At 36.5% G+C, this 26,104-nt stretch overlaps 1 protein-coding gene across 5 annotated transcripts in view; it reads left to right on the forward strand.

The window, feature by feature from the left end:
• LOC132937456 (serine/threonine-protein kinase MARK2-like) overlaps positions 1–26,104 on the forward strand; it is a 52,384-nt gene that overhangs the window by 15,536 nt on the left and 10,744 nt on the right. For 3 of the 5 annotated variants that reach the window (XM_061004284.1, XM_061004282.1, XM_061004286.1), the window contains exons 3-16: positions 21,265–21,501; positions 21,580–21,633; positions 21,706–21,754; positions 21,840–21,976; positions 22,038–22,094; positions 22,178–22,313; positions 22,371–22,591; positions 22,718–22,817; positions 22,936–23,063; positions 23,148–23,451; positions 23,582–23,716; positions 23,819–23,927; positions 24,163–24,282; positions 25,270–25,479. In XM_061004284.1, the coding sequence (XP_060860267.1) occupies positions 21,265–21,501; positions 21,580–21,633; positions 21,706–21,754; positions 21,840–21,976; positions 22,038–22,094; positions 22,178–22,313; positions 22,371–22,591; positions 22,718–22,817; positions 22,936–23,063; positions 23,148–23,451; positions 23,582–23,716; positions 23,819–23,927; positions 24,163–24,282; positions 25,270–25,479 (1,997 nt within the window). The remainder of the gene's footprint in view (positions 1–21,264; positions 21,502–21,579; positions 21,634–21,705; positions 21,755–21,839; positions 21,977–22,037; positions 22,095–22,177; positions 22,314–22,370; positions 22,592–22,717; positions 22,818–22,935; positions 23,064–23,147; positions 23,452–23,581; positions 23,717–23,818; positions 23,928–24,162; positions 24,283–25,269; positions 25,480–26,104) is intronic. The other 2 variants (XM_061004283.1, XM_061004285.1) reach the window with 2 other exon arrangements.

The following is a 26,104-nucleotide window of genomic DNA, read 5'->3' on the forward strand; positions in this document are numbered from 1 at the left end:
CGCATTGCGTTTTTTTCAGTGAGTTTTCTGTTAAAATATTATTTTGCTTTTCAAACAGTTCATGGACAACCTCGACTTCTTAATATTATGTTATTTACATTTATGCACGAAAACGACGATGAGAAAACCAGAATTTTTTTTGCAACTTACGAAACGATCGGGCGCGATCAGTTAGATCTGTTGGATCACGAGCCGCGTACGATACGGTAAACGTTACCAGAAAGGCATAACCAGATAATAATATAGCGTGGGCACGGAGCGCGTGGGCTATGATACTAACAATATGTTTGTTTGCGTGTATATGTGTATGCGTCTTCGCAGAGTTACGGGCGCAAACACTGTCGGCGCCGATTATAATATAATAATATAATTATAAATCATTATAAACGAATGAAGACGACACTCCCTCCACACCAGTGCGGTGCCCTGCGTATACCGAAGCGTGGGTGTGCCACTGCAATAGTTTTCCTAGTGACGTTTGCAGGGTAGACGACCGGGTGATGATATTATTATTACGGGTAACGTGTACGATAATATAGATTACAGACACGTTCGTTTGCGGAAAAACGGTTTTCAAAAGTAGCTAAGGATTGTTGGGTGGGGGAGACATGGACGACTTTGTTTGTTTGTGATATTATTATTATAATACTGTGTTTAGAGAGGTACGTCGTAAACGCGGGCGCGTGCTATATTGATTGAACGCCGCCGCCACCGTCCGCGGACAAAGACGTAGTTTCTGGCCGCGGAAGCAAACAAGGGCGCGCGCGCGCGGTGCGGTGCTCATCCTGCCCCGTTGCCGATATGGTCGGTCGAGTGGGGGCGGTGCGCGCGCCCTGCCAGCGAAAAATCGCCACGACGAGATGCCGCCCGTGCGCCGCGGGTCGAACGTGCTACAACATTTGGCCTCGCGCCACGCACTTCTGCGGGCGGCGGGCACACAGCACTGCAAGATTTTCCAAAAAAAAACCACCAACGTGACGAAAACGACGTGGCTAAACACTCTAGACGATAATTTAAAGCCGTATGCATAGTCGATGCTTAAGAATAAGTATTGAGTCATAACTTATGACTCAAATGAGATTCATAAACGAGATTTTGGCTTAAGAAAAGACAAAGTATTACTTAAATTAAGGTTGGTCGAGACCTACCTTAACATTGTTTTTTGTTATTATCACAATTTTTCTAATTTTAAATTACCAAAATTAGCTTATACCTATTCTTCATCATTGGCTATGAATGCGGCCCTTACTGTATTGGGGACGAAAAATAGACATCATTATGACGCGCGGAGGTGCGCTACGAAATCAATACCCACACACAAGTCCCAGTAAACCTTTGGAGTTTTTAAACACACCTGGTGGGCGGTTGGGTTAGGTCACGCGCGATTTAATTATTTCGGTGTGGCCCGATAAAGTAAGATTATTAAATTGTTATGGTGGTATTGAATCGGCATGCTTATTAGGTAAAATTTTAAACCATAGACAACAAAAAATGGAGTGGACAAGACTATATTATTATCAACTTCATAGGTCGATGGTCTTTTTTGGGGAAGTCTTAGATGGACAGTTTTTTACGTTTTGTGAAGGGAGACAGACAACGTTAGATAATATTATTTGCTTGGATCTCTATAAACGGTATACTGTGAATTGTGATCAAAGAGACTACTTGTTATTATTATGTGATAATTATCTGTGGTACGGTATTAAAATATGATTAATCCACTATCAGCCAAATTTCGGATTTATTTAGTTTTACAATTATTTCTAGTTATATTTATTATTTATTATACAACCTTAATTGTATGTAACCATTTAGCTAACATGTATGCTCTTCGATCACACTTGAATACAATAATAAATAAAAAATAATAATAGTAATATAAAAAAATACTTTATCTATCCTTGTATATGTGTTTAGGCTGTGTTATGGCTTTGGCTGCATATAACTCGAGTCCCTTTTAGAATGATTCTAATTCCGGGTAGTTTTATGCGATATATTTATTGAGTCCCGTGAAATTTAAAATATAATATTAATTAAGTTCATGTTTAATGTGTAATAATATAATATTATGTGTATTAATTCTTTTGCTTATGATATTATACAATAATGAATGGGCATTGAGCATAATATATTGTGTAATGATTTAATTTAATTTCAGTTATTACATTATTATCATTATTTTGTTTGACGGAGGTTATAACAATTTTATGAACAAAATGCGTATACGGTTGGTTTTATATTTTACTCAAAATAATCCTAGGAGTCAATTGGTATATTTTTCGTTTATACCATTTCAACACAATAATAAATTAGTATAAAATAATTAGGGATTCAATTAGCATCCACCGAGGGATTTTTGTGGTTATGTACAAAATAATGAACCCCATATTTATGAAAGCTTATTATTTAATTATCGAGTGATAACTGATAAGCATTGATATCGTATCAATTATTTTGTTATCTACTGTTAAAATGGTTTGAAATCCACAGATAATAGCTAGAACTAAAACCGTCTTAACGCCGCCCGTCACATAATCTAATATAACACGTTTCCCAAAATAAAACTTTATTCGTTGGTCGTCGTGTTGAAACGATATTTTATTATTATTATTATTATCATCATCATCATCATCATCATCATCATCACCACCATCATCATCATAATCGTTATAGACGTGTCGATCGTCGCAGGATCTAGAACCCAGCACACCCGCACAACCCTCTTTTGCGCGGCGTCGTTCTTTCCTGACCGATGTCACGTGTTGATGGTGTGTGCGGCATGTGCCGTCGACGGCGAGCTTTGCCCCGTTGCTGCTCGGTCGTTCGGCGGCGTATTTATTTTTACACCAGGAAAACGATTTTTGACGTTGGCAAGTCGTCGCGGCATTCGACTAAAATACATACGCGGATGATAGCCACCGCACGTTGCTCTGATCGTCTGCCACACGGTAAAAACCCATCGACCCCCACCCACTGTAGCCGCCACAACGATAATAACAATAATAATCATGAGCCGATAATGGTCTAAAACTTCACACTTTATTATTATTATCATCAGTTGGGCAATACAGAGCGTCGAGCGATCTCTTTCGTCATCACCGTCACAGTCCGCCGCGGAACGTTCTTACTATTACTAAAATAATAATAATAATATGTCGTATTTTTCGTCCATGCACCCACATAAAAGTTTTACCAGCGATTATTACTTTTTGTTCTAAAAACCGCTCGTATTATTATTACTCGACGAGGGATCGCTTCCCGTAATAATAACTGCCGGTTGGTACGAAATATTGTGAGTGAACACATACCGTCGTTTCTGTAAATTATCGATTCGATGTTATTACGACACAAATGATAATTGGTAATTTGTACGGCCGAGAACGTTTTCTTTTGCATGCCTGGTCTGCGAACGAAATGTCATTGTATATTACAATAATGTATAATAATTTAATATTATGTGTCGTGTCCCGTGTGTTCTTTACGTAATTATTTATTTAAAAATATCGACGCCGTGTTTTCGGTTCATTGGCCATTACTTCTGCTATACAGTAGTTGTCACTTGTTACACGCCTGTTCGGCCAGAGATATTAATGTATATTTATTAATAATATTATTATTGCGTATTTTTTTTTATGCATTTTTAGTAGTGTATGGTTTTGAAACTATGGAATACATTTACCATCTAGTATTTCATTTAGTATTTCATTTATTATCATACATCGGTAGACCTTTTAATACCTACATAAACATTGATAAGAGTTCAATGCCCCCCTGTAAATCGTAAGAAACGTGTTAAACCCCGTGTAAATAAATTAAAAAAATTATGTTTCATGGCTTCTTCGATTTAGTTGTTAGAGAAAGTATATATATAATATAGGCGATGTTATAAATGCTATAAATGTTATAACTATGTTAGATCTCTTAACAATTTACTTTCCGGATTAAAAGGTCATTAAATACCAAAAAAAAAACTTCTATGAAATGATTTCACTTTTCATCGTTTTTTTTTTTTGTATTTTGGCTTTTATTATATAAGAGTTAATTAAAACAATGCAGTATTTTTGTTTGTTAATTTAAAAATGAATTATATACATTTATAAAATAAAAAAAGGCAAAGAATGTTATAATTATGACGTTGACCACTGACCAACCGACCTTCTCTACAGTTAAAAGTACAATAATGTTCAATAATCTCTTTATGACCTAGTTTCCGATTTGTCTCATAATGTTATTTTTTACTGCTGTTGTCGTCCGGTGTTTATGATTTTTTTTTCATTCATCCAGCAAGATACGATGTGAAAATATAAAATAACGTTTGGACCTAATATTGAAGTTTGTTTGTTTACTGGTGTATAATATACAGTTCACATATTAACAATTATCAATTATTATCATCGTCCATCAATTTTAGAAATGGGACTGGGGTCAGCGATGTTAAATATTGTGTTATTGAAATATAAACCATATGCTATCCTTCCATTAATGTTCCCATTCGATATTACAATTTTCTTTTTTTTTTTAACATGTCGTGTGTTTAACACTCATTATCAACACTTAAATCGATAAATAGATACATTTATTTAACAATTAATTAATTATAATAGCTATTATTCCATATGATGTATTTATCACGTATGTGCAGTTATTAATATATTAAATCTCACTAAAAAATCAGTCAGGCGAAAAGTCTGCTGGAAAATCTTCATTTCTTACGGCTGTTGTAGGTATCTTTCGAGTTTAACAGTTAACAATATTTTATGATGTCTGCGTCTGTCTAAATATGACTCGGTGATTCCGGATAGAACGCGGAAGATGAAGTTATTAAGCACAAGTGTCAAAAACCTAAATAAAAATAATCTACATTTTATTGTGCGATGTGAACTGTAGAGTCTACTAAAAAAAGAAAGAAATACGATACCTGTTGATTTATATCTGTAAAACGTCAACAGATTGTGCACTTAATATGAACTTAAATTATGCGACACGACTTGTTCGACAAAACTGTAGTTTTTAAATTTCCATAGTGATAACAATTCTGAACATTACGCAGTTTGATAAACTCATCTATCATCAACATTGTGCAATAATGTATAATGTATGTAATAATGTATGCGTTAAATACTTTTTCCATTTTTTTTTTTTTACTGTTGTTTTAATAACATCTGAACTGTTGCAATAATCTGTGAATCGGTTAAAAAATCGATTTGTGTGTATATATTAATATGTATAATAATATTATACTATTATAATATCATATATACAGGAATCGTCCTAAGACATCGGAAACTGAGAAATAACATCTACTTTTTGACATTTCGGCGGGAACCGGTTGACCAACCGGCTGCTATAAACTGTTTTTAGTGCCAAACCCTCCATCGTTTATTAATTTATTTTACCTATGATTTTATTGCCATCGAAAGTCGGCGATGTATTGGCAGGTAGGCGCATTGCGACCGTTTTAAACGTCAGCTCCGCAAACCGACATTTCCCACGGGAACCGATATTATAATAACTTGCTTTATAGGTTGTTATTCGAACGTTCGGTGGTATATTAATTTTAATAATTATCATTTCGATCGTAATATAACGTATGAAGGTCATTCGATATTGTTTATAATTGATAAACGGTTACGATAAACGGTTTTAGCTTTTACACGATTTTATTTTCCATCGCACACGTATGTCTGTGCGAATGCGCGCGTGTCTACGTTCAGCAGTAGGAATGTAAAAATCACATGGGTCCATTAAAATGATGCTGTCGGGATTTGTGTCTTAAAATCGCGATTTATTTAAATTCAATGTGTTTTAGTTAGATGGCCGTGTTTGTTTGTCGAAACATACACTCGCGTGCATCGTCATAATTATTAATAACACGACCAAAGGCATTAGAAAACCAAACTACTCGGCTCCGTTAAAAAACACCAAAGAAGAAACGAAAACTGCACACCGTCTAACCCGTTATCCCGATAGCCGCTAAATAATATTGTACAGTAGAATTTCTGTCGAATTAAACGTTCCTGTATAGGTATTTTTATAGATAGACAAATTGGTTTTATATAGATCACCGAGTATTGCGAATACTTTTTTTTTATTTTCTCTATAAAAACGCATTTGAAAGTGAAATCAGTTAATTCGTCTGTACGGGTAGTTGGTTCACCTAATATTTTTGGACACGTTTTCTTTTTTTAAATGAACCCTAAATAACCAGCTGAGTTGTGATTACTGGAAATTGGAAATCGGACGCCACAATATTTCCGATACACCTAGCCACACATTTATAGTGTACGTTGGCACTTGCGCGTAAAAATCGACGTCCGGAAGTGTGTTGTGTTGTGCATTGTTCGTTCGTTTATTTGGACGAGCCGGAAAAATTACAGGAAATAAAATAATAAACGCGGGATTTAATAGTGTCATTGTGCGGTGTTAAAAACTATTATTACAGGATGATGTTCGGTGTGAATCCTGTTAGAGTTTTGTAACGTCGCGGTCGTGTTTACAAAGATTAACGGAAAAATAATTAAAATCAACGTAGAAATGTATAATACGGCTAGGTAGTTATTTTTATTACCTGTGATATTATAACATTAATTGAACGCGCAGTTTTAATTGGTAAATGTCTGCATATAAAAAAATAGTGATAATAAAAACACTCGCAAAGAGGTATATTGATTACAGTTTAAAAATCAACACTGTATTATATTGTATATTAATGGTGTAAATCGATAACAGTGAATACGTTCTATAATGAAGTGTACCTATATTTTGTACGTTATTATTTTCTCACCTGCATTAGGATAATATTCCGTTTGTACACACACGTGAAATGTTTGGATTCGTAACGAGATAAACAATATTATCAGGGCGATGAACGATATTAAAATTCATTAGATCATCAATATTGTTATTTAACAACACTTTTTAGTACGAGCGAAACGGTAATATTATAAGTTACGCGTTTGTAACGTGTTCAACTTACTATATTATAATAATAATATTGTACATTATGATTTATGGTCTTTGCAGGTTTTGAAATCGTATTGTTGCATGCCTGTAACTATTTAGACAGCTGCTGCTGCTGACTGATGCAATTGATTTGATTTGCATGCAAACTTTTTATTGGGCTAATTTTAAAAACGTACAACTCTTGAAATATAATAGGTACCTCCACATAGTATGCGTCTTGTGTAAACATTTTCTAATGTTTTTTTTGAGTGTAATTATAACTATTTGTATATTATTGCATTTTCTATATCGACTGCATTTGCATACATAATAGACATGAGTAATTAAAACAAAAAATATTACGTTTTCAGTTTTGTAACATAATTTTTATTTTTATTAAGACTCATAAGTTTAATTTTAAATTCACCGTATTTCACATTCATGTAGTTTATGTAATTCATCTGTACAACCTCATTAAATTATGTATTATTATATTTTTTTAAGTTTCCTCTGACCTAATTAGTACTAACCTAACCAACATTTGTTTTTTAATGAAAATAATAATTGTGAACTATATAATATAACCAATTGTATAATGCTTCATATTATATACATTTATGAACATGTATATTACTTTTTAAGTAGTACATGCATATATATATAATATTATATTGTTTCGATCTCTTATTCACTGTCTCTGTAAAACATCGTTACTTATATAAGTTGTAACCTACCTACATGTATTTTTCCAATTAGCTTCATCCACTCTGAGAATTGAACCAGAACAATTATTATTAAATAGCATTAGTATAGCATTTTTCTCTCGAAATTACAAGTCATCATTTTTTTTTCTTTAACCTACAAAGTTCAACTCTGTCGTTATAATTTAGTAAGAATCCATTAGACGTGTTTACTAGTTAATTGTTGGTACTTAGTATTATCGTCGTTTAGTGAAGTTTTCATACATTCAAAGTTAATGTTACATATTATATATGCAAGATAACAAAAATATTTGTTAAATAGTTTCATATATTTACGAATTTGACTAGTTCATTGCTGAAATATATATATCAGTTTAATAAAATATTATATGATTAACGCGTGTGTATAAAAGGTAATAACTGAACGATACTAAAACAATAATCAAATATTTTAATCAATTTTTTTTCAAGTTGAGATATTCTCTGAAATTTGATTAACCTTGATTGTTACTGAGGTATCAATTTATCTATTTACCTACGTTGCCACGTAGGGGTTGATTAATTTTACAAAAATCATTAAGTTATTTGATAATTTTATTCTTATAGTTTTCAAATCAATTATTATTATCTACTACTGTATATATATTTTTATATGACGTCTATATTTTGTATTTGGAAGTTTCTGTACTAATTTATTGTCGTCAATCATATTCTCAATCATACACCGAATGAATCACATGCATCATAATTAATATTAATTTAGTCTGAACACGAGGGAGACATGATTTAGAATCAGTGTTTTTATTGGAATGAAAATTGATTGACCTTTGTAGTTTTTGGACTTGTTGACGAATGGCGGTGGCGGTGACGGCAGCAGTGTTCGATCATCATAACGATTCGAAAATTAATCGATTTGAATAGTATTTTTAAGTACAGCGAATGGCTGGCTGCGCTTCTAGTCGAAGATGATTTAAAATCTACCGTAACTATTGACATCGGTATTACGACAACGACGACGACAATGTATGGAAAACAATAGCCAGGCACACGTGCGATATTTTTATTTACAACGCAGATTGGACGTGACGACCGATGGAAACAAGTAATCGGACCTACGATTGCATTTAAAGTGCGTTTTTTGTTGTTACCGTTGGGTAAAATTTGAAAAAAAAAACAGGAATATAAGATCTTCCGCCGTTTGTCTTTTGGTCCGGTGGGGGCCCCTTACACACGCTTGTCTGACGCGGACTACATGTCATAATATTGTATCATACAATGCGCGTATTGTTATCGGAATTCCGCGGCGGGACTTTCTGTCGACCGACAACGGCGTTATGCTACCATCCAACCGACGTACGTCAGCGCGCGCGCCGTCGGTTCCCGTTCGAAACGAGTTTTTCCGTCCGGCCGACGACTTCGGAAACGAAACTAACGAAATAAAAAAAAAACTAAAGAAAAACCGAAACGAAATGGACCGTGTAAAAATCATCGACGGCGTAATGGCAAATGGAAATCAAAGGCTGGCGAATAACGATATTGTCATTACCGTCGTCATCACCCGTAACGCCGCGCGTCCGGATTTCTATTTGTTTTCGTCGAGTTTTCTTTTCTTAAACGAATAATAACGAAAATCGGGTGCGCGTGGGACCTGCGTTCGAGTTTCACCTGACGCGAAACCGCAGCGGCGAACGGTGTCGCTGGTGGAAAAGTGTGACAAAAGGTCGCCGAAGAAGAAAACAATATTTATCTCGACGGTGTGACAGCGTTCTTTTTTACTCTTTTCGGTTTTCGATATTTTTTTTAACCTTTGTCATTATTAATCTTCGGCTGTGCAGTGTGCCAACGACGACGTATCTCGTCGTCGGTCCGTCGAACCGCCCGCAACGATTCGACACGTTCTCGACAAATATTTTCCAACCCACGGAGGAGCCCCCCGCCGTCTAACCCTTCCCGTGATTTCTTTCTCCCGGCAGCGGCGGCGGCGGTCGAAACGCGCACACCGAACAACAACTATAATATAATAATGTACTACCTCTCCTAATGTAATAATAATAATAATAATAATAATAACGTATAAAACACACACATAGAGAAGGAGCGTGTGAGCGAGACAGAGACGGACGGCAAAAAAATAACAAATTGGCAACGTAGTCCTCTCGGTTGTCGCGGTGCGCGCGCGGCGGGGTGATGTTTGTGTGACGACGACAGCGCACTCTACTGTTCGGTTGCGCTACGAACTGCGGCGGTGGCGAACCGACCAACCAACGGACAGACCGAACGACGAGAGCATACGACGGCAGCGGTAGGACCAGTTTCTCGTCGTTTGTCCGAGATAGTGGAAGTGGTGAGCCCGGGGTCGTTCCGGAGGCCTCGCAGACTTTGAGCCGATCGCACGTTTTGTGTGTGTTTATTTGTTTATCCGTCTGTCTGGACTGGCCGTCGTCGTCGGTTGTTTTAATCTATCGTCGTCGGAAGCGGTTTTCGTGCAATTCTTTCAATCGAAACAATATAGCGCAAAAGCAGCCACGTCGTCGTCGCCCGTCATCGGTTGTGTGATGTCTGCGCGGCGGTAAACAGCAAGAGCTAACTGACTGAAACTCATAACAACGGACTATGTTCATTGACTCTGCACCGGTGTCGTCGTAAGACCGGTAAACGACGTTATATTATATTAACCGACAACCACAGTCGTCGTCCCCCTCGTCTCGTGCCGCAAGCTCACGCCGGACGTGAACACCCGGCTACCGGTACAAGCGACGATGAGCGTCAGCTACATCACTTGGATGCACCAAACAGATAGTCCGGTGTCGCTGCCGCCGGTAGTCGAACACTTGGCCGCCGCAGCCGCCGCGTCCCAGCCGTTGCCCGTCGGCGCTTCGGCATCCGCGCAACAGCCCGCGACGGCGTCGTCCCAACAGCCGCCGTCATCAACGTCTTCCCTCCATCCGACGGCTGCCACGCTTTCGTCGCTGCCGTCCACGCTGCTACCGCCGCCCCTGCCGCCGCCAATCGTCAGATCCTCCAAAAACCTCCTCCCCTTTCATAAGGCTCCCATTGGGCACTTACTGTCGTCGGTTAATCAGTGGCGGCCGCCGTCGCCGCAGATTCCGCTCAAGGCAATAGGGGTCGGCGTCCCCGCGGTCCCAACCTCTGCCACAGCCTCGACCTCGTCGGTCTCAGCGGTAAGTCGTCGCTCCACCCGAGCGGGCGTATTATAAAACTTGGTTTTCGTTTTTATCGTTGTTGTCGTCGACGTCGTTGGTACACATAATGAAACATATTGTAATGTAACAGATTAACGGAACGAACGACGTTGTCGGTGTGTACGTTGGGTGAGTGGCGGGGTGTTACCGCCGGTGGTACTTTCACGTGCCGCCGAGAGGCATGCCCGTTATCTACCTCTGCGTTACCATTTTATTACGATTATATTATTATTTTTATTATTATCATTATTACTTACTACGATTATTATGTTAATATCATTATTATATTATTATTATTATTATTATTATTATTATTATGTGCGTGCGTAAAAAGAAATGCGCATTATCACCGTGTCGAGCGTGTATCGATTGCCCCCGAAAAGATTAAAAACGTTTAGTTTATACGAATTAATAATGTATGCGTCGTCGTCGTCCCGACCAAGTAAATTATTGTGATGTGGCGACTCGCCGCTCTTTCTCGTACAGAGAAATCCCCCCATCGTATGTGACTGGTCGCCGGTGGAAACAGAACGGCTACACCGAGCTCTGCTTGTGGTTTTTTTTCCGGCCGATTTTTATTTTTTCATAATGTATAATGTATAATTTTTTTCACGGTCGCAAATCGAACTCGGTCGTGGTGTGTTTTTTGCACCGTTTTTGCTCTGCCCGGTACAAGCACACACACAATGTACACGCAATTATTACTATTATTATTATCATTATTTCGCCTCGTTTCCTACCGAAAATCACCGTACCGGAACAATCCATTTTACACAACGAGTTCACAATACCGTCGTCGTCGTTGGCGGTGGCAGTGACGATGATGATTATGATGTTGATGATGATGATGATAATAATAACAGTGGTGTACCGCGCCGCCGAACGGTGTCCGTGGACCGATGATTTTCGCATGTAGCCTAACCTACCTATATAGAATAATATAAACAACAACGCCGCGTACCTACAACAACAACAATCATAATAATAATAATATTATTTTGTGCGGTGTGCACGTATAGAGATACTCTACACGGTCTTCGCCGTCGACGACGATGGGTTTTACAGTTATTATGTGTGTGTATAATAATATTCTCCTCAGTTCGGTTGGCGGTCGACGCCGCCGCCACTTCTTCTCTCCGCAGCGCACACGCACGCACGCACACGCGTGACCGGAGTTGTACAACACACACACACGCACACGCACCGATCTCCTCGATCCGGCCAGAAAACACCACGCCCCGCCCCGCCGTACCCATCCGTCGTCGATCGTCGTCGTCGTCTTGTGTGCATTATAACGTGTATTATTATTATTAATATTATTATATTGTATACGACGAGAAACGTTCGTCGTCGTCGTCGGCCGGGCGACTGCAGCTACAGCAGCCACCTGTCTACATATTATTATCCTTGTGTCGGTGGACCAGAAATCGAAGGGGGAACGAAACCGTGGAAAAAAATAACCCGAAAAAAGGTCGTCTTGGTGCGTTGAAACTATCAATAAATAATACATCGTATAGGTAACACGTCATAATGTAAAAACGATGATTTCATCGACCGTATATCGTACGGCCAGTTGCCGAGGCCACCACGTGCATCGTGTGCATCACTAAGCGGTGATGTGATTTTCACACATTTTTTTCGGAATGATACATACATTATACCCTGTTATAGGTTGCCAAGGGCCAACATTGTTGGAAAGAGAGACAGTCGGTGCATAATATGACCTAAACGTGTATGCGATATATTTCTAACAAAGTTGGGCCCTCAGACCACCTCTCCCTATGTCCATTTTTATATAGGTCTGTGCACACAGCACATCCCATCCGGGTCCATTAAACGTTTGCATGCTGCGTTGTATAAAAATCTGTTTGGCCGACACCACAACCGATCCATTGTTAACCGCAACATCTGCAGTGTACCTCTTTTCAATCTCGTTAAAATATTATGTTAGTCTCATACTCTCATTGCCCCACAGATACTTATGTTAGAGTGAGAACCACGTTTGGCCAAAAAACGTGTGTTTGGTGGAGATTGGAATGCCGTAAGTCTGGAAAACCGTCCGTGGCGTGTTCGTCATGTTATCTCAGTTTTTGCAGTCTGCGCAATATTAGGAAGCTTACGATGTTCTAACGTTGAATATTTAGATTGTCGTATGATGTGGCACGTGTGTGCGAGGACATTAATTCTCGTCGGTAACACTGCACAGCGTGACATTTCTCAAGCGAATTACACGTTTTTTTCGCTTTAATAATAATAATATATTACGTTATTGTTTTTTATTATACCGTTTCGTCGTCCGCTCGCGAATAATTGCATTTTCGGATTAGATACGATAGGACGGGACCGGGGGAAACGGTTTCCGAATACTGAAAGAAAACCGTATTTTTCACGATATATTTTATACGGTGGAAAGAATCTATACTGTTGCCGTCCGTGCGTACAGCCGGAAATCTTGTACGGCCATAAACACACGGACGAGAAGATGCGTTCGGCATTCGTGTGCGCGTGCGACGAGATTCTACGTCGTTTCGTCTCGTGTCCGGCTCGTAACATAATATAAAATAAATAATATATTATATTTTTTACGATTAGGTTTTTTTTTTTTTTTTTACCGGGCCTGAGCCGGTCTTGAGAGTCCGAAAGCGGCGACCAACAACTTCTACTACCGGCGCGTTTTCGTAATGCACTCGGAGAGTATAATATATTATGTTTATAGGTATGTCGCTTTATCGATGCATTTTTTATTATTTTCGTGTGTTTCGATTATATTATAAACTCTTTCTGTGTGCGCGCTCGCGAGTGTGTGTTTGTATAATGGGTACGACAAGGGTCGTTGAGTTCTGTCGGGTTTTACGTAACTGTTTTACATTTTCTTTCCTCGTACGTTTATATACAACGTATATATATATATTATTATACAGTCGTCGTTGCGTCACAATAAAAATATATGTACATCACTTCACACGACGCGCGGACGACCGACCGGCCGCTCCGCCGAGTTGCGTCGGTATTTATAATAACGTTATAATATATTATATTATGGGTACGGTTAAAACGTCATTATTATTCCTAAAAAAAAATTTTAAAAACGATAAACGCAGAGTATAAATTACCAGTCTTAATATCGTTATTATAATAATATATTCTATGCGTATTGGGCCGCCTGCTATCCAACATCGACGAAATAATGTTACCATGTGTGTGTGTATTTTATGACATGCACGCGCGCATTATATCGTGATTTAGTGCAATAAGGGTGGTGGTCGGTCGTTGTCTCAGTCGGTGGGTGTACGCGATTCACTCGTCGACTACCGTGTGGCATGCATTTCTGAAGGTTATTATTATTATTTTGAATTTCACCGTATACAAATACGAGTTTATATTATGAACGACATGAACATAATAATGTACATAGATAATAATATAATATTATATAATATTATTGATTTTGTTATTGTCGTCGTTGTGTAAACACACAGACTGCCTGCAGTACGTGTGGGTGGGTACATAATATCTGCGAACCCTTGTTATTTTTTATTCAGATCATTATCGTCGTTACTTTTTCCCTGGAACCCGTCGTTTATACCAACGTGGGTTGGGGGAGATGGGTTATTTAATAGAAACCTACACACTTCCATTGGTATCGATCACTGTGCACAGGAGGGAGTGTATGTTGCACACACCCCTTCGTGTCCAAAACTTCTACGTATTCGGTACAGGTACACCTAGAACAAAATATCGTTTTGCCGGTAGTCGACTAACATTCCACCCACGTTTTAAAATCGTTTTCTAGAGCACGATAACGAGCACCTACGTATATCTACGTACCAAAATCCACCATAATGTATGATCTCCCTACGCCTATTATTATAACGGTGTTCAAATACCATCGCTTACCGATCGTCCGAAATCGGTTTTCGGTAGAATTGTCGTCGTGAATATAATGGGTAGGCAATACTCGCACGGAAAACCACTTCGGATTCGCACCACATCAGATCGCCCGGCCGCATCCGCTCGACCCCGATCCGTACGTTGTTCGCGCGGTTTGGCTTTTCGATACGCAACTAGAACTTTGCAAAATTGAAATCCAAATGATTAGGGGGACCTCAATATAATATGACCGACTGCACTGCTCAACGCCGACGTTCTTATGATCGCGGCGAACCGGTAACGATTTGTCTCCGCGTATACGGTGTACCACGTTTTATCAATAAATGGAGCGACAAGTGCATATAATATAATAATACGATATTGTTGTGAGTTAGTCGGCCCCCTAATCGATGTGTAAGTATTACATCGTCGTCGCTAACGGTACGTTACCATAAATAAATGTATATCGTTTCTCGGTTGAAAATCGCTGCGATAATATAGCAATTATACGCGATAGGAAGTCTCTGCGACGATGCGATACAGTGTAGAGAGAGAGACAGTGAGAGATGAAGAGAGACAGGAAAAAACCAGTTGCAATTTTAACGAGGTCGAACGCGGCGGCGGTCGTCGTCATCGTCGTGCAATGACGGCAATCGATTGTCGGCAGGGGGCACACCGTTGCGTCGAGTAAGGTATACGACGAAATTTCGGTCATCTTCGATTTAGTATACTATAATGGTAATAATCAGTGTTCGTAAGTTCTCGTGCACTAAAAAATGCACATTCGAATGCAAGTGCTAAAAAATAAAATTAAAAAATCTTTGACTGTAGTAGGTACGGATTTTCAAAATAAAATTATATACATTGGCGTCGATATAATTTGAGATATTGTCGAGACCCGCTGCGTAATATTTGACAATTATTTAAATTATGTGCTTTTTCTCAAAACCTCGAAATGTACAAAAATAAGTGTGATTAAATCGCACATTTTGTGATAATGTATAACTGTCGGATACGTGCTTTATCTGCGGACTCGAATTATTATTTTAGCGTGGCCGACTCGTTATCTGCCTGTTTCACTCCGCCCACGAAGGATTTGCACTTTTCTCCTCTGCGGAATTTCTATCCAAAATCGAACCACGCAATCGCGTCAGCTACGTGCGTGTGTACTAGGGCCGTCTAGGGGAGGCTCTGCTTTGTGATTTAGAACCCAGACTCAAGCAGTGGTGAATGCTGAAAAAAATAGAACTACCGACAAAAATACTATTATTAAATTGTATTTAGTCGTACCATAATATCGATTCGCTAAAAAATAAATAATAATAGTTTTACAAACATTTTGACATGATAATGATCAAATTTAAAATATCTATATTCTTATGTTAGAAAAGTTAGGAAATGTTAATGTTGATATGTTAATAATAATGTTAATAAGACACGAAATCAATAAGCTATTAACGGTACACATTTTTGTGAATTTCCTAGAGACTCTGGGTGACTTTTTTACCGAGACTTTTTCTAGCGACTTTTTCCCTATTACCAACAGCTTTGTGTAATTAAATAGCAGCCGGTTTCTCTGCTGCGGCGTTATAAATAATGTATAAGTGATATCCCTAAATAATAATAATAATAAAAATAACAAAATAAAAAAAAACCATTTATAAATTGGTACAATTAAACAAATAAAAAACGACGCTCGCGTTACGTCGAAAAACAACCGTAACCGGTTCGTCGAACCGCTGGAAATCACTCGAGACTTTCACGCATCGAGAGACGTCTCTCGAAACGCTGCCACTGTAATATTATTATAATATAATATAATATAATATAATATATATATTATACACCTCCTACCTATAATAGAGATATATTATATATATATTGACGCGGTCCATCTCTGCCTATGATACATACCTAAGACGTCGGATCGGCTCTTTCGATCGCTCTTCTCATAGCCATATGTAATATCGTGTTATTTATTTATTCGTCGTCGACGCCGCCGCGTGTTCGTTTTGTCGACGCCGAGAATAATATAGAGAATATAATATTTTAATACGTATATATACGTGGTCCGTCGTGCGTAAGCTCCCCGTAAAAGAGCGGTGTGATTCATTAACATATCCATAAAAAGACGTGGTCGTTTGTCGTCCGACTCGTGACGTCGTGCGATGCATAATACACGGACGCGCGCTGCCATGACTAATTTTATTATTTTTACCAACTGCAATACAAATAAATCGATACGACGCGACGTGTGTGTACAACGACTTATATTGTGCACATCGCCTCCTTCGACGTCAAACTGCTCTCGTCCGGACGACGCCTATTTCGTCTCGCACTGCACGACCTTTTCGAAATGGCTTATCGTCGTATTCTGGTATTCAAGAATTTTCATCTAAAATTTATGTTTGGAAATTGGTTTCAATATTATTTTATGTAACCGCTACACGAAAGATCAAAGAAACACAATAATTCTCATTGTTTTACGCCTGAATCAAATTTATTGTATTGTTGATCCGGTCGATGTAAAGGGGTGAAAATCACCCACGTGACCAACCTAAGTGAATAGGGTAGGGATGTATGCCAGGGGTCACTCGCTTTCAGAATCCGAGACGATTTGTTTGGCATGTCCTACCCATATATATATATATTATCTAAATACTAGCAAGTTATTGCAAATTAAGTCAAGTGAACACAGGATCGTTATGTTGGAAGTTAATAGTTAAAATATGATGAATTTCACTATTAAGTTTAGCTTAGAAATAGTATATTATTTTCTATATAAATGAATCTTTAAATCTTTCCTGGATATGAAAAATGTATGAGAGAGAAGAGAAAATATAGGCGTTCTATTTCTGAATAGATTATTCTGAAAAGTCGTTTGGTCAAAAATGTACAGACTATTTAGGTCCCAAATACTACAACTTAATGCCTCTAAATATTAAAAATTAAATTTTTACACGATTGGGAATCGTATAGGTACAGGCATAAACAAATTACAGATATTGCTTTTCAGTACTTAAATAAGGCATATACTTATTATATAAAAATGTGTATACTACCACAAGCATGTGCTTAAAGGAAGTAGATATTTTTATTTTTCATTGTATATTTTAGATTATATCATCTTAAACTATATATATTTTATCTATCTACGATAAAAAAAAAATTTACTTTTAAAGTATTAGATGATCTACCTTCAGTAATTTATTAGTGTATTAAACCGTTTAGACAAGAAATGTCAAAAACATAATATTTAATTTTAACCTGATGGATTAATTTTAAATCAACTGAAAAAAAACTAAGTTATTTCAACAGTCAATTAAACTAGTTAAGTAAAACCTTCTAACTAGTTAATGTTCTTATGTTCACACCTCTGATAATATGGCGAGTGGCGACAGTCGTGGCTGTGGTGTGTAAAGTTTTAATTTGGCATCGTGTACGCTGTATCTTATAACCTGCCACCACGACCACCGTCGCAATAAGTCGACAAGTCTCCGGAGCGCGTTTCAAACGTGTAAAATGTTAATTTAATGTTATTGGTACCTAATATTAATTATTATTACCTCATTTGCCGAGTACTACGACTTGTGTCGTAACCGTGTGTCGTGTATATAATATTATTATTATTATTACCAATAATTAGCAGTGCGTTCTACCACAGCTATTCGTCATCATCATCATCATCATCGCCGTCGTTATCTCGGGCACGTGGTGAAATCGCCAGTGTCGGGTTGCGCCGGCGCGTATTACCTACAGTGTTTTATAAATTACTATCGCGAGTGCGATACACTATCGTCAGCCTCGAAAATTTGTATGAAAAAAAACATAAATTCGTAGTATATCGTACAAGAACGATTATCGTGATGATATAATGCGTTTAATGTTTTAATTATCATGACACCACCGACCGTAGTGTGTCGGTGCCGCTTCGTTACGCGGTTTTACTCAACGGTGCCAACGCATAAAAATAATAATAATAATAATAATTGTTATTACTTATTATATAATATTATAATATCCGTGCGTGGTGAGGTGAGTGTAGGCACATATAATAATATAATATTATAATGTAACTCACGAAACACTCGATCGGCCGCCCTGCAGTTTTCCTGAGATAGTTTTCCCCGTGCAGTGCAGCTCGGCCGTTCCGATCATTGTGTTTGAGTCGTAATAATAATAATAATAATATCGTTCTCGGCGGACAAAGGCCCCCCCCTCCACCTAACCCGTTTCTGCCTACAGGATAAGGCGTGTGTCGTCATTGTGTATTGTGTACATCCCAACGAAACGGAATAATAATAATCATAATTATTATTATTATTATTATTATTGTTCACGGAAAGTCGGTCAAAAGACGTTTTCGCGCGATGAAAAAAAAAAATAATAAAACATAGGTAGGCGAAACACAATGCGACTTGGCGACTGCCGATGTGAAGAGGGATATGTATTATAATATTATTACACGCTGTTTGTACATCATCTCATCGTTTATTCACCGAAAACCGTACTTTAAAATGACATTTTCTCTTATTTTTATGTGCATTTATATGAAGTCGATGACGTATCGACGGAAAAGAGTATAATGGATTAGTTAGGTCGTATGGCGGTTTCCGATATTATCTCTTTTTTTCTTGTTTTACATAAGGTTTAATCGTGCATTTCTTGTATACCTACGTATTTATCCATTATTCATATTTCATTTTTTTATTTTTGAGTTACTCTTAATGCTTGTTATCGCTTCACCTCTGAGGAGCCGTATAAAATGTATCACCTCGCCGAGGTCACCTTACGCCAGCAGCAGTCTTACAAATTTGATGTTCATGATCGATATTTCTCTGTATATCGATAATAATATTACGTGTCTAGTACGTAATGTCATATTATAATATATTTATGAGAAAAAAAAAGGAAATACTCCTTGTAATATTTGAAATTGGTATTTCATTACCCACATAATATAATCATGTCGGCTTGTCGTTGTATTGAATGACGTGTTGTTTCGAGTGCGCGTGTATCTTACAGACGTAGAGTATTAACTTTATTTAAAATATTATTAAAAAAAAACTAACTGGCGTTATTTTTTTACAATAACTATATATTATATCGTTAAAACAAATAATAAAAACAATAGTATAGTTTTTTGTTTTTCCGCTAACCGCTATTTCTTTGGTCTACCGGCAGTTGTCCCGCCGGAGTGTCGCATGTACAAAAATATATCTATTTAAGTATGTTTAACGGGATTCGTAGTAGTCTGTCGCATCATAGGTATATTGTAGGTACGTAAAACGAAAACGCGGAGAGTTCGACGGCGTATTTACGTGACATTTCTCTTCGCAACGATGCACCGCCGTCTTCCGCATATTACGGTGTTTTAAACTCTGGTGGATGAAACCTTGGTGACGTTTCGGTAATGGTGGTGTGACTTGTTATTCCGTTACTATTGTGCGGTGATCTTATTGTTAAAATTGTCATTCGAATAAGAACTATTACAGAGATTTGGGATGACTAAGTCCCCCATTAAGTGGGGGACTCCTTATTTGCGCTGAATTTTGTTCTACCTGTGAAAATTTATCCATACAGAAAGAAATCCACAGAAATGTAAAAAAATAATAATTTCATGGTATACATACTTATAAAATCGTCCGGCAAAAGGCAAATCGTATTTACGTTGCTTTTAAAGACCAGAAAACGAAATGTCTAATCATCTCCGTACAGCTAATACCTAAAATATAATATACCTACGTCACTCGCGATTGCGCAATGCGACAAACATAACCAAATATAGCTAGGCTGGGAGCAACAGCCCAATTTTTTTTTTCCTTCAGCAGCCGTGGCGTGTCGAAACCGATTTCCCCATACCGACCACAACTCTTAAACTGAGCCGTCAAGAGCTAGTTGAGATATGTTTCCCTCCGTATCGAATTTTCGCGTATGTGACGCAATTCAATACGTCCACAACCTTAGCGTGTCCGGACGAGCGTTTTTTGTAATTCTTTCAGGTATTCGGCGGGGCGCGTGCGCCACGACGTGTGTGTTGTAGCTGGGTAGGCTGTTTGTTGGAACGTTGTTCCGCGGAGCGCTTTCACTTTTCTTTTCTTTCCGTTCGTACAGGACTGCGGAAAATTATATTTACGATGGCGCGACATGAGGACGGAGAAAACATCGTTCGAAAATAGGCCGACATTACGGCGGAATGTGTGTAATAAAAAATAATAGATATATACCGAATAAAATAAGCGTCACACGGGCGATTGTTCGAAAAATTTGCTCCGTACATCGTATATAATATGATGTTATATTATTATTAGGTTTTTATTATATATATTTACCACAGATATAGATAATGGGTACGTCAGCTATTGTACATATATGTCCTCGTGACGACAACGCTTTTTTGTTGTTATTTTTAAAATTACCCATAGGCATTGTTATGTGTACGTATCCAATAAGTCGAGGTTTAGATTTTTTTATTCAGTTCATTATCTGTGAAACGTGTACAATATAGAAGTTGTGTTTTCAATTTGTTCCTGCTTTGTTTTTTACAGGGCAGTGATGCGGCCACAAATAGCAGTTCCACAGGAGGAGGTGGAGGAGGAGTTGGAGGTGGTGGTGGAGGAGTAGGTGGAGGCAGCAGTGCCTCCACTGTGACAAGTACACGCGGATCGTCTCGCAGCCGTTCATCGGAAGAGCCGCATATCGGCAAGTACAAACTGCTCAAAACCATCGGTAAAGGCAATTTCGCCAAAGTCAAACTAGCCAAACATGTACCTACTGGGAAGGAGGTAAATGTCATTTTTTTAAATGCATAATAATATCGTAAAATCAGCCAACTGGAAATTGTAACAATTGTCTGTTTGTAGGTCGCGATTAAAATCATTGATAAAACTCAATTATTACCAGGAAGTTTACAAAAAGTATGTTATTATTGACTTTCATTAAAGCTAAATAATTGTACAATATAATCAGTTATTTTTTATTTCTTACAGCTTTTTAGAGAAGTTAGAATAATGAAAATGTTGGACCATCCAAATATAGGTGAGTAATGTCAACAAGAAATATTGCCAACTCGGTTTATTCTTAAGTCACTTACATTTAATTTTTTTGTTGTTGTTGTTTTTAGTTAAATTATTACAAGTTATAGAAACTGAAAAAACACTATATTTAGTTATGGAATATGCTAGTGGAGGTGAAGTATTTGACTACTTGGTATTACACGGGCGCATGAGAGAAAAAGAAGCAAGAGCCAAATTTAGACAAGTATGTACCATAGTAAAACAGTTAAAATAAAAATATGTGTTAAATATTATGTCTTTTTTAGATTGTTTCAGCAGTCCAGTACTGCCATCAAAAAAGAATCATACACAGAGATTTAAAGGTAACTAAATCATGAATTGTAGTAATTAGTAATTACCATTTATATCCATGAAGTACCTGATTACATTTTCATTTTTTTTTCAGGCTGAAAACTTATTACTGGATAGTGAAATGAACATAAAAATAGCAGATTTTGGGTTTAGCAATGAGTTCACACCTGGTGGTAAACTTTATACATTTTGCGGTAGTCCTCCATATGCTGCACCTGAACTATTCCAAGGTAAAATGGTTTGTATATTTTTAATGAAAATCCTTATTTTAAAACTATTTATTACAGGAAAGCGTTATGATGGCCCAGAAGTAGACGTTTGGTCATTAGGAGTTATTTTGTATACTTTGGTTAGCGGTTCTCTGCCTTTTGACGGTTCTACCCTAAGAGAGCTGAGAGAAAGAGTATTGCGTGGCAAATATAGAATACCGTTCTACATGTCAACAGATTGTGAAAATTTACTGAAAAAATTCCTTGTTTTAAATCCACTTAAAAGAGCATCATTAGAGGTAAGATATACTTTTAGTTGTAAAACAAACATTTTTTTTAACTTAATTGTATGTATCATATAGATTTAAACAATATTCTCCAATTCACGCTTTACTATTGTTTATAATTCTGAATATGTATTATAGGTCATCATGAAAGACAAATGGATGAACTTGGGTTGCGAGGAAGATGAATTAAAACCTTATGTAGAGCCAGAACAAGATTTCAAAGAACCAAAACGAATAGGTATATCTTCAATCAATGTCACTATAAACCATTAAACTTTAAAATTGTTTAATGTGTCTTTACTTCATGTATATTTAAAATTTATATTTAAAGCCCTAATTTACTTGTATTTTTCTAGTCTGTCGAGTTACAGAAATATTGGTTGGCATGGGTTATAGCCGTGGAGAAATAGAAGAGAGTTTATCTCAAGCTAAATATGATGACATATTTGCCACTTATTTGTTACTAGGAAGAAAATCTAACGATGTGAGTATTTGTGTTTTAAGTTATAGAGTTTGATTTTATTAATTATTATTATTAATATTATTAATATTATTCTGTCCCATATAGCCTGAAAGTGATGGTTCTCGATCTGGTAGTTCATTATCTTTGAGAGGAATCACTGGACCAAATCCTGGCGTGAATAACACCAACAATGTAGTGGCCGCGAACAATACTAATCAATCACCATCACATCGAGGTGTGCATAGATCAATATCTGCTACCAATTCCAAACCTAGCCGAAGGGCTTCATCTGGTGGTGAGACTTCTGCTTTGACCACGAACCATCCAAATTCTAGCAATGTTCCTGCTACCAATAATACGCCAAACAATCAACAAACAACCCATAACTCAACAAATAAAACAAGTAATAGTTGAGTGTTGTTTTTTAATATTTGAGTTCATAAATCAATGACATAATTGCCTGAAACATTTTTATGTTGTTTCAAACAAATTAATGTTATCCTTAATTATTATTGTATCTGACAAATGAGTGTTCTTAGGTACCACAAATTCAACCAATCACAATCATAATGTGGCCATTCCAAGTACTAATTTCAAGCGTCAAAATACTATTGACGCGGCCAGCATCAAAGAAAATACGGCTCGACTAAATTCTAGACCTGAAAATATAATAGGTATGTCTACTTGTTTTTGTTATTATTGATTACATTTTTATTATACTTCTTTATAACATCTAGCAAGCAATTCCTGTTTTGACTGTTAATTGTTTTTCTTAGGAACAAAACAACGGACTATGGCTCCTGGAGGGTCAGTGGGTAGAAGGAGTACAATTAGTTATGATGCTAAAGCAGCTGTATCAACTCCTCCTGTAATGGATCCAGCAAGGTACACCTTTGACAAAGATCACACTTAAAATGAACACTCGTATAATAATAATAATCATAATAATGTTATGTAAAATAACTTTTTATTTATGTTTTCTTGTTTCTCCTTAACACTGATTAATATTCTGTTATTATATTATAAACATTTGTTCATTCATTTTATTCTATTCATTATTATTGGTGGTAAGATGATAATTTTGAATTAATGTTTGCAATGCATTGGTAATCGGGTTTAGTGCGTTGGCGGTACCTAATTCTGGTTCTGGATGTGGAGATACACGATCCAAAGGTCACGTCAAATCTGCTTCTGTGTCTAGTGCCACAGAACATGCCACAGAACCTCCTGCCCACCCGAGGTATTCCTCCCGTTCATAATTTTATAACTGTGGCTAGATTGTTATACCGTCTTTTAGAACGTATCAAATGCATGTTGTGTATTGTACGCATTTTAAACATTTGAAAACTCTTGAACATATTATTCCTCAAAAATTCTCTTTGCGATTAGAGTTTTTCTTTTCAAAATCCATTCAGTAAAATAAAATATATTTTCTGCGCTGCTTCCTATTACTTTGGGATAGTTCTAAATTGTGCAAGATGTACATTCTATGAAAATACTACTCTTAGCCTTAAATATTTGTGCATGCATGTGTTGTTCATACATCAATATAATTGGATTGCTAACTATTATTAATTTTTAAATTTCTAACTAATCATGGATTTATAAATGGTCATTTAAATTAATAACCTGATTGCTATGTTAATAATTTTCAATAGTAAAATATATTAAACATTAAAAGAAAGCTTCTAAAACTATTAATGATTTAGTTAGGTTTGCATGATTTTGTATTATTGTTTTGCTACTACTAATTTTCATATAGTGTAAAGAAACTGGCAATTTCACTATGAAGAGTGTTTGTCATTTTATAGCTTTTTATAAACTGACATCTTATGAATAAAACTATTGCATTAAATTATTTGATAACTGATATTATTATTAAAAAACTGGAAAACCATGTAATTAAATAATGCAATATTATAAATTATTGCAATTATTTAAAAAAAATATTGTCTTGTTGGTAATTTATAAATACATTTGGTACAAACAGACAATTATTTTATGTTTTCACATATAAAATGTGTGTAACTATGAAAATTCTATATTTTTTTTGTTATGACAGTAATGTCTTTAAATTATAATCAGTTTTTTAATTTTACTGTCATCAAATTGTACGGTTATAGTTTTCTTGCTCGTACTTATGTGGGTGTGTATGTATGCATATTAATATGTTTAATGAGAACATTATTAGTTAATAATGATTTTAATATTTTAATTGATTATATAGGGGTGTTACTGTATCACCTGCATCACCAGCAGTCAATAGCCGACAGCCATTCCCGAGAAATGTGCCTAGTCGCCAGACCTTCCATTCAGGTCAAAACAGACATAGAGGTTACACTGGCGTTGGGCCTACTAACAATACTGGCAGCCCACATGATCCATCTGTGCAAAGGCCATCATTCTTTTCAAAAATATCATCCAAGTTTGTTAAACGGTAAGTGTGCACTTATATATTAATTTTGAAAACTCATTGTTCCTTAAATTATAATTTTCATTTTATAAAATCCTGAAAATTCTTGATCTTATAATTAAACATTTTCCATATATTTCTAAATACGGAAAACATAGGTCCCTGAAGTAAATACTTAAAAGTTTAAACTATAGTTTAATTTTTTTTAAGTGATTTTTTAATATATTCAATTTAATTTTTGTAAGGCCTATGTAACAAGTGAGGTGGTTAAAATCAATTTAACCTATTTTAAATTATTATTGTTTTAAACTCTATTTTTAATGCTTGCATTATAATTTCATAACTCTAAAAATATTCTATATACTTTTATCCAATATAACATCCATCCACTTCTCCACTTTTTTAAAATTAAAACTGCAATGAAAAAAACCTCTAATTATATACTTACTAACAGTGATTGCATTTTACTCGCAGAGGCCTTACTTGTGAAAGCTTGTCTTAATTATTATTATAATATTTTTTTAAGTTTTATTTAGCATATTTAGGACAATTTTGTGTGCCATATATCATTCAATAATTAAATAATTTTAATGATTTGCATATATACATGTATTATTAGCGAACCTTGCATAATTGTCTCAATAAAGGC

The sequence above is a fragment of the Metopolophium dirhodum genome, chromosome 1 (assembly GCF_019925205.1).
Source record: "Metopolophium dirhodum isolate CAU chromosome 1, ASM1992520v1, whole genome shotgun sequence".
Lineage (NCBI taxonomy): Eukaryota > Metazoa > Arthropoda > Insecta > Hemiptera > Aphididae > Metopolophium > Metopolophium dirhodum.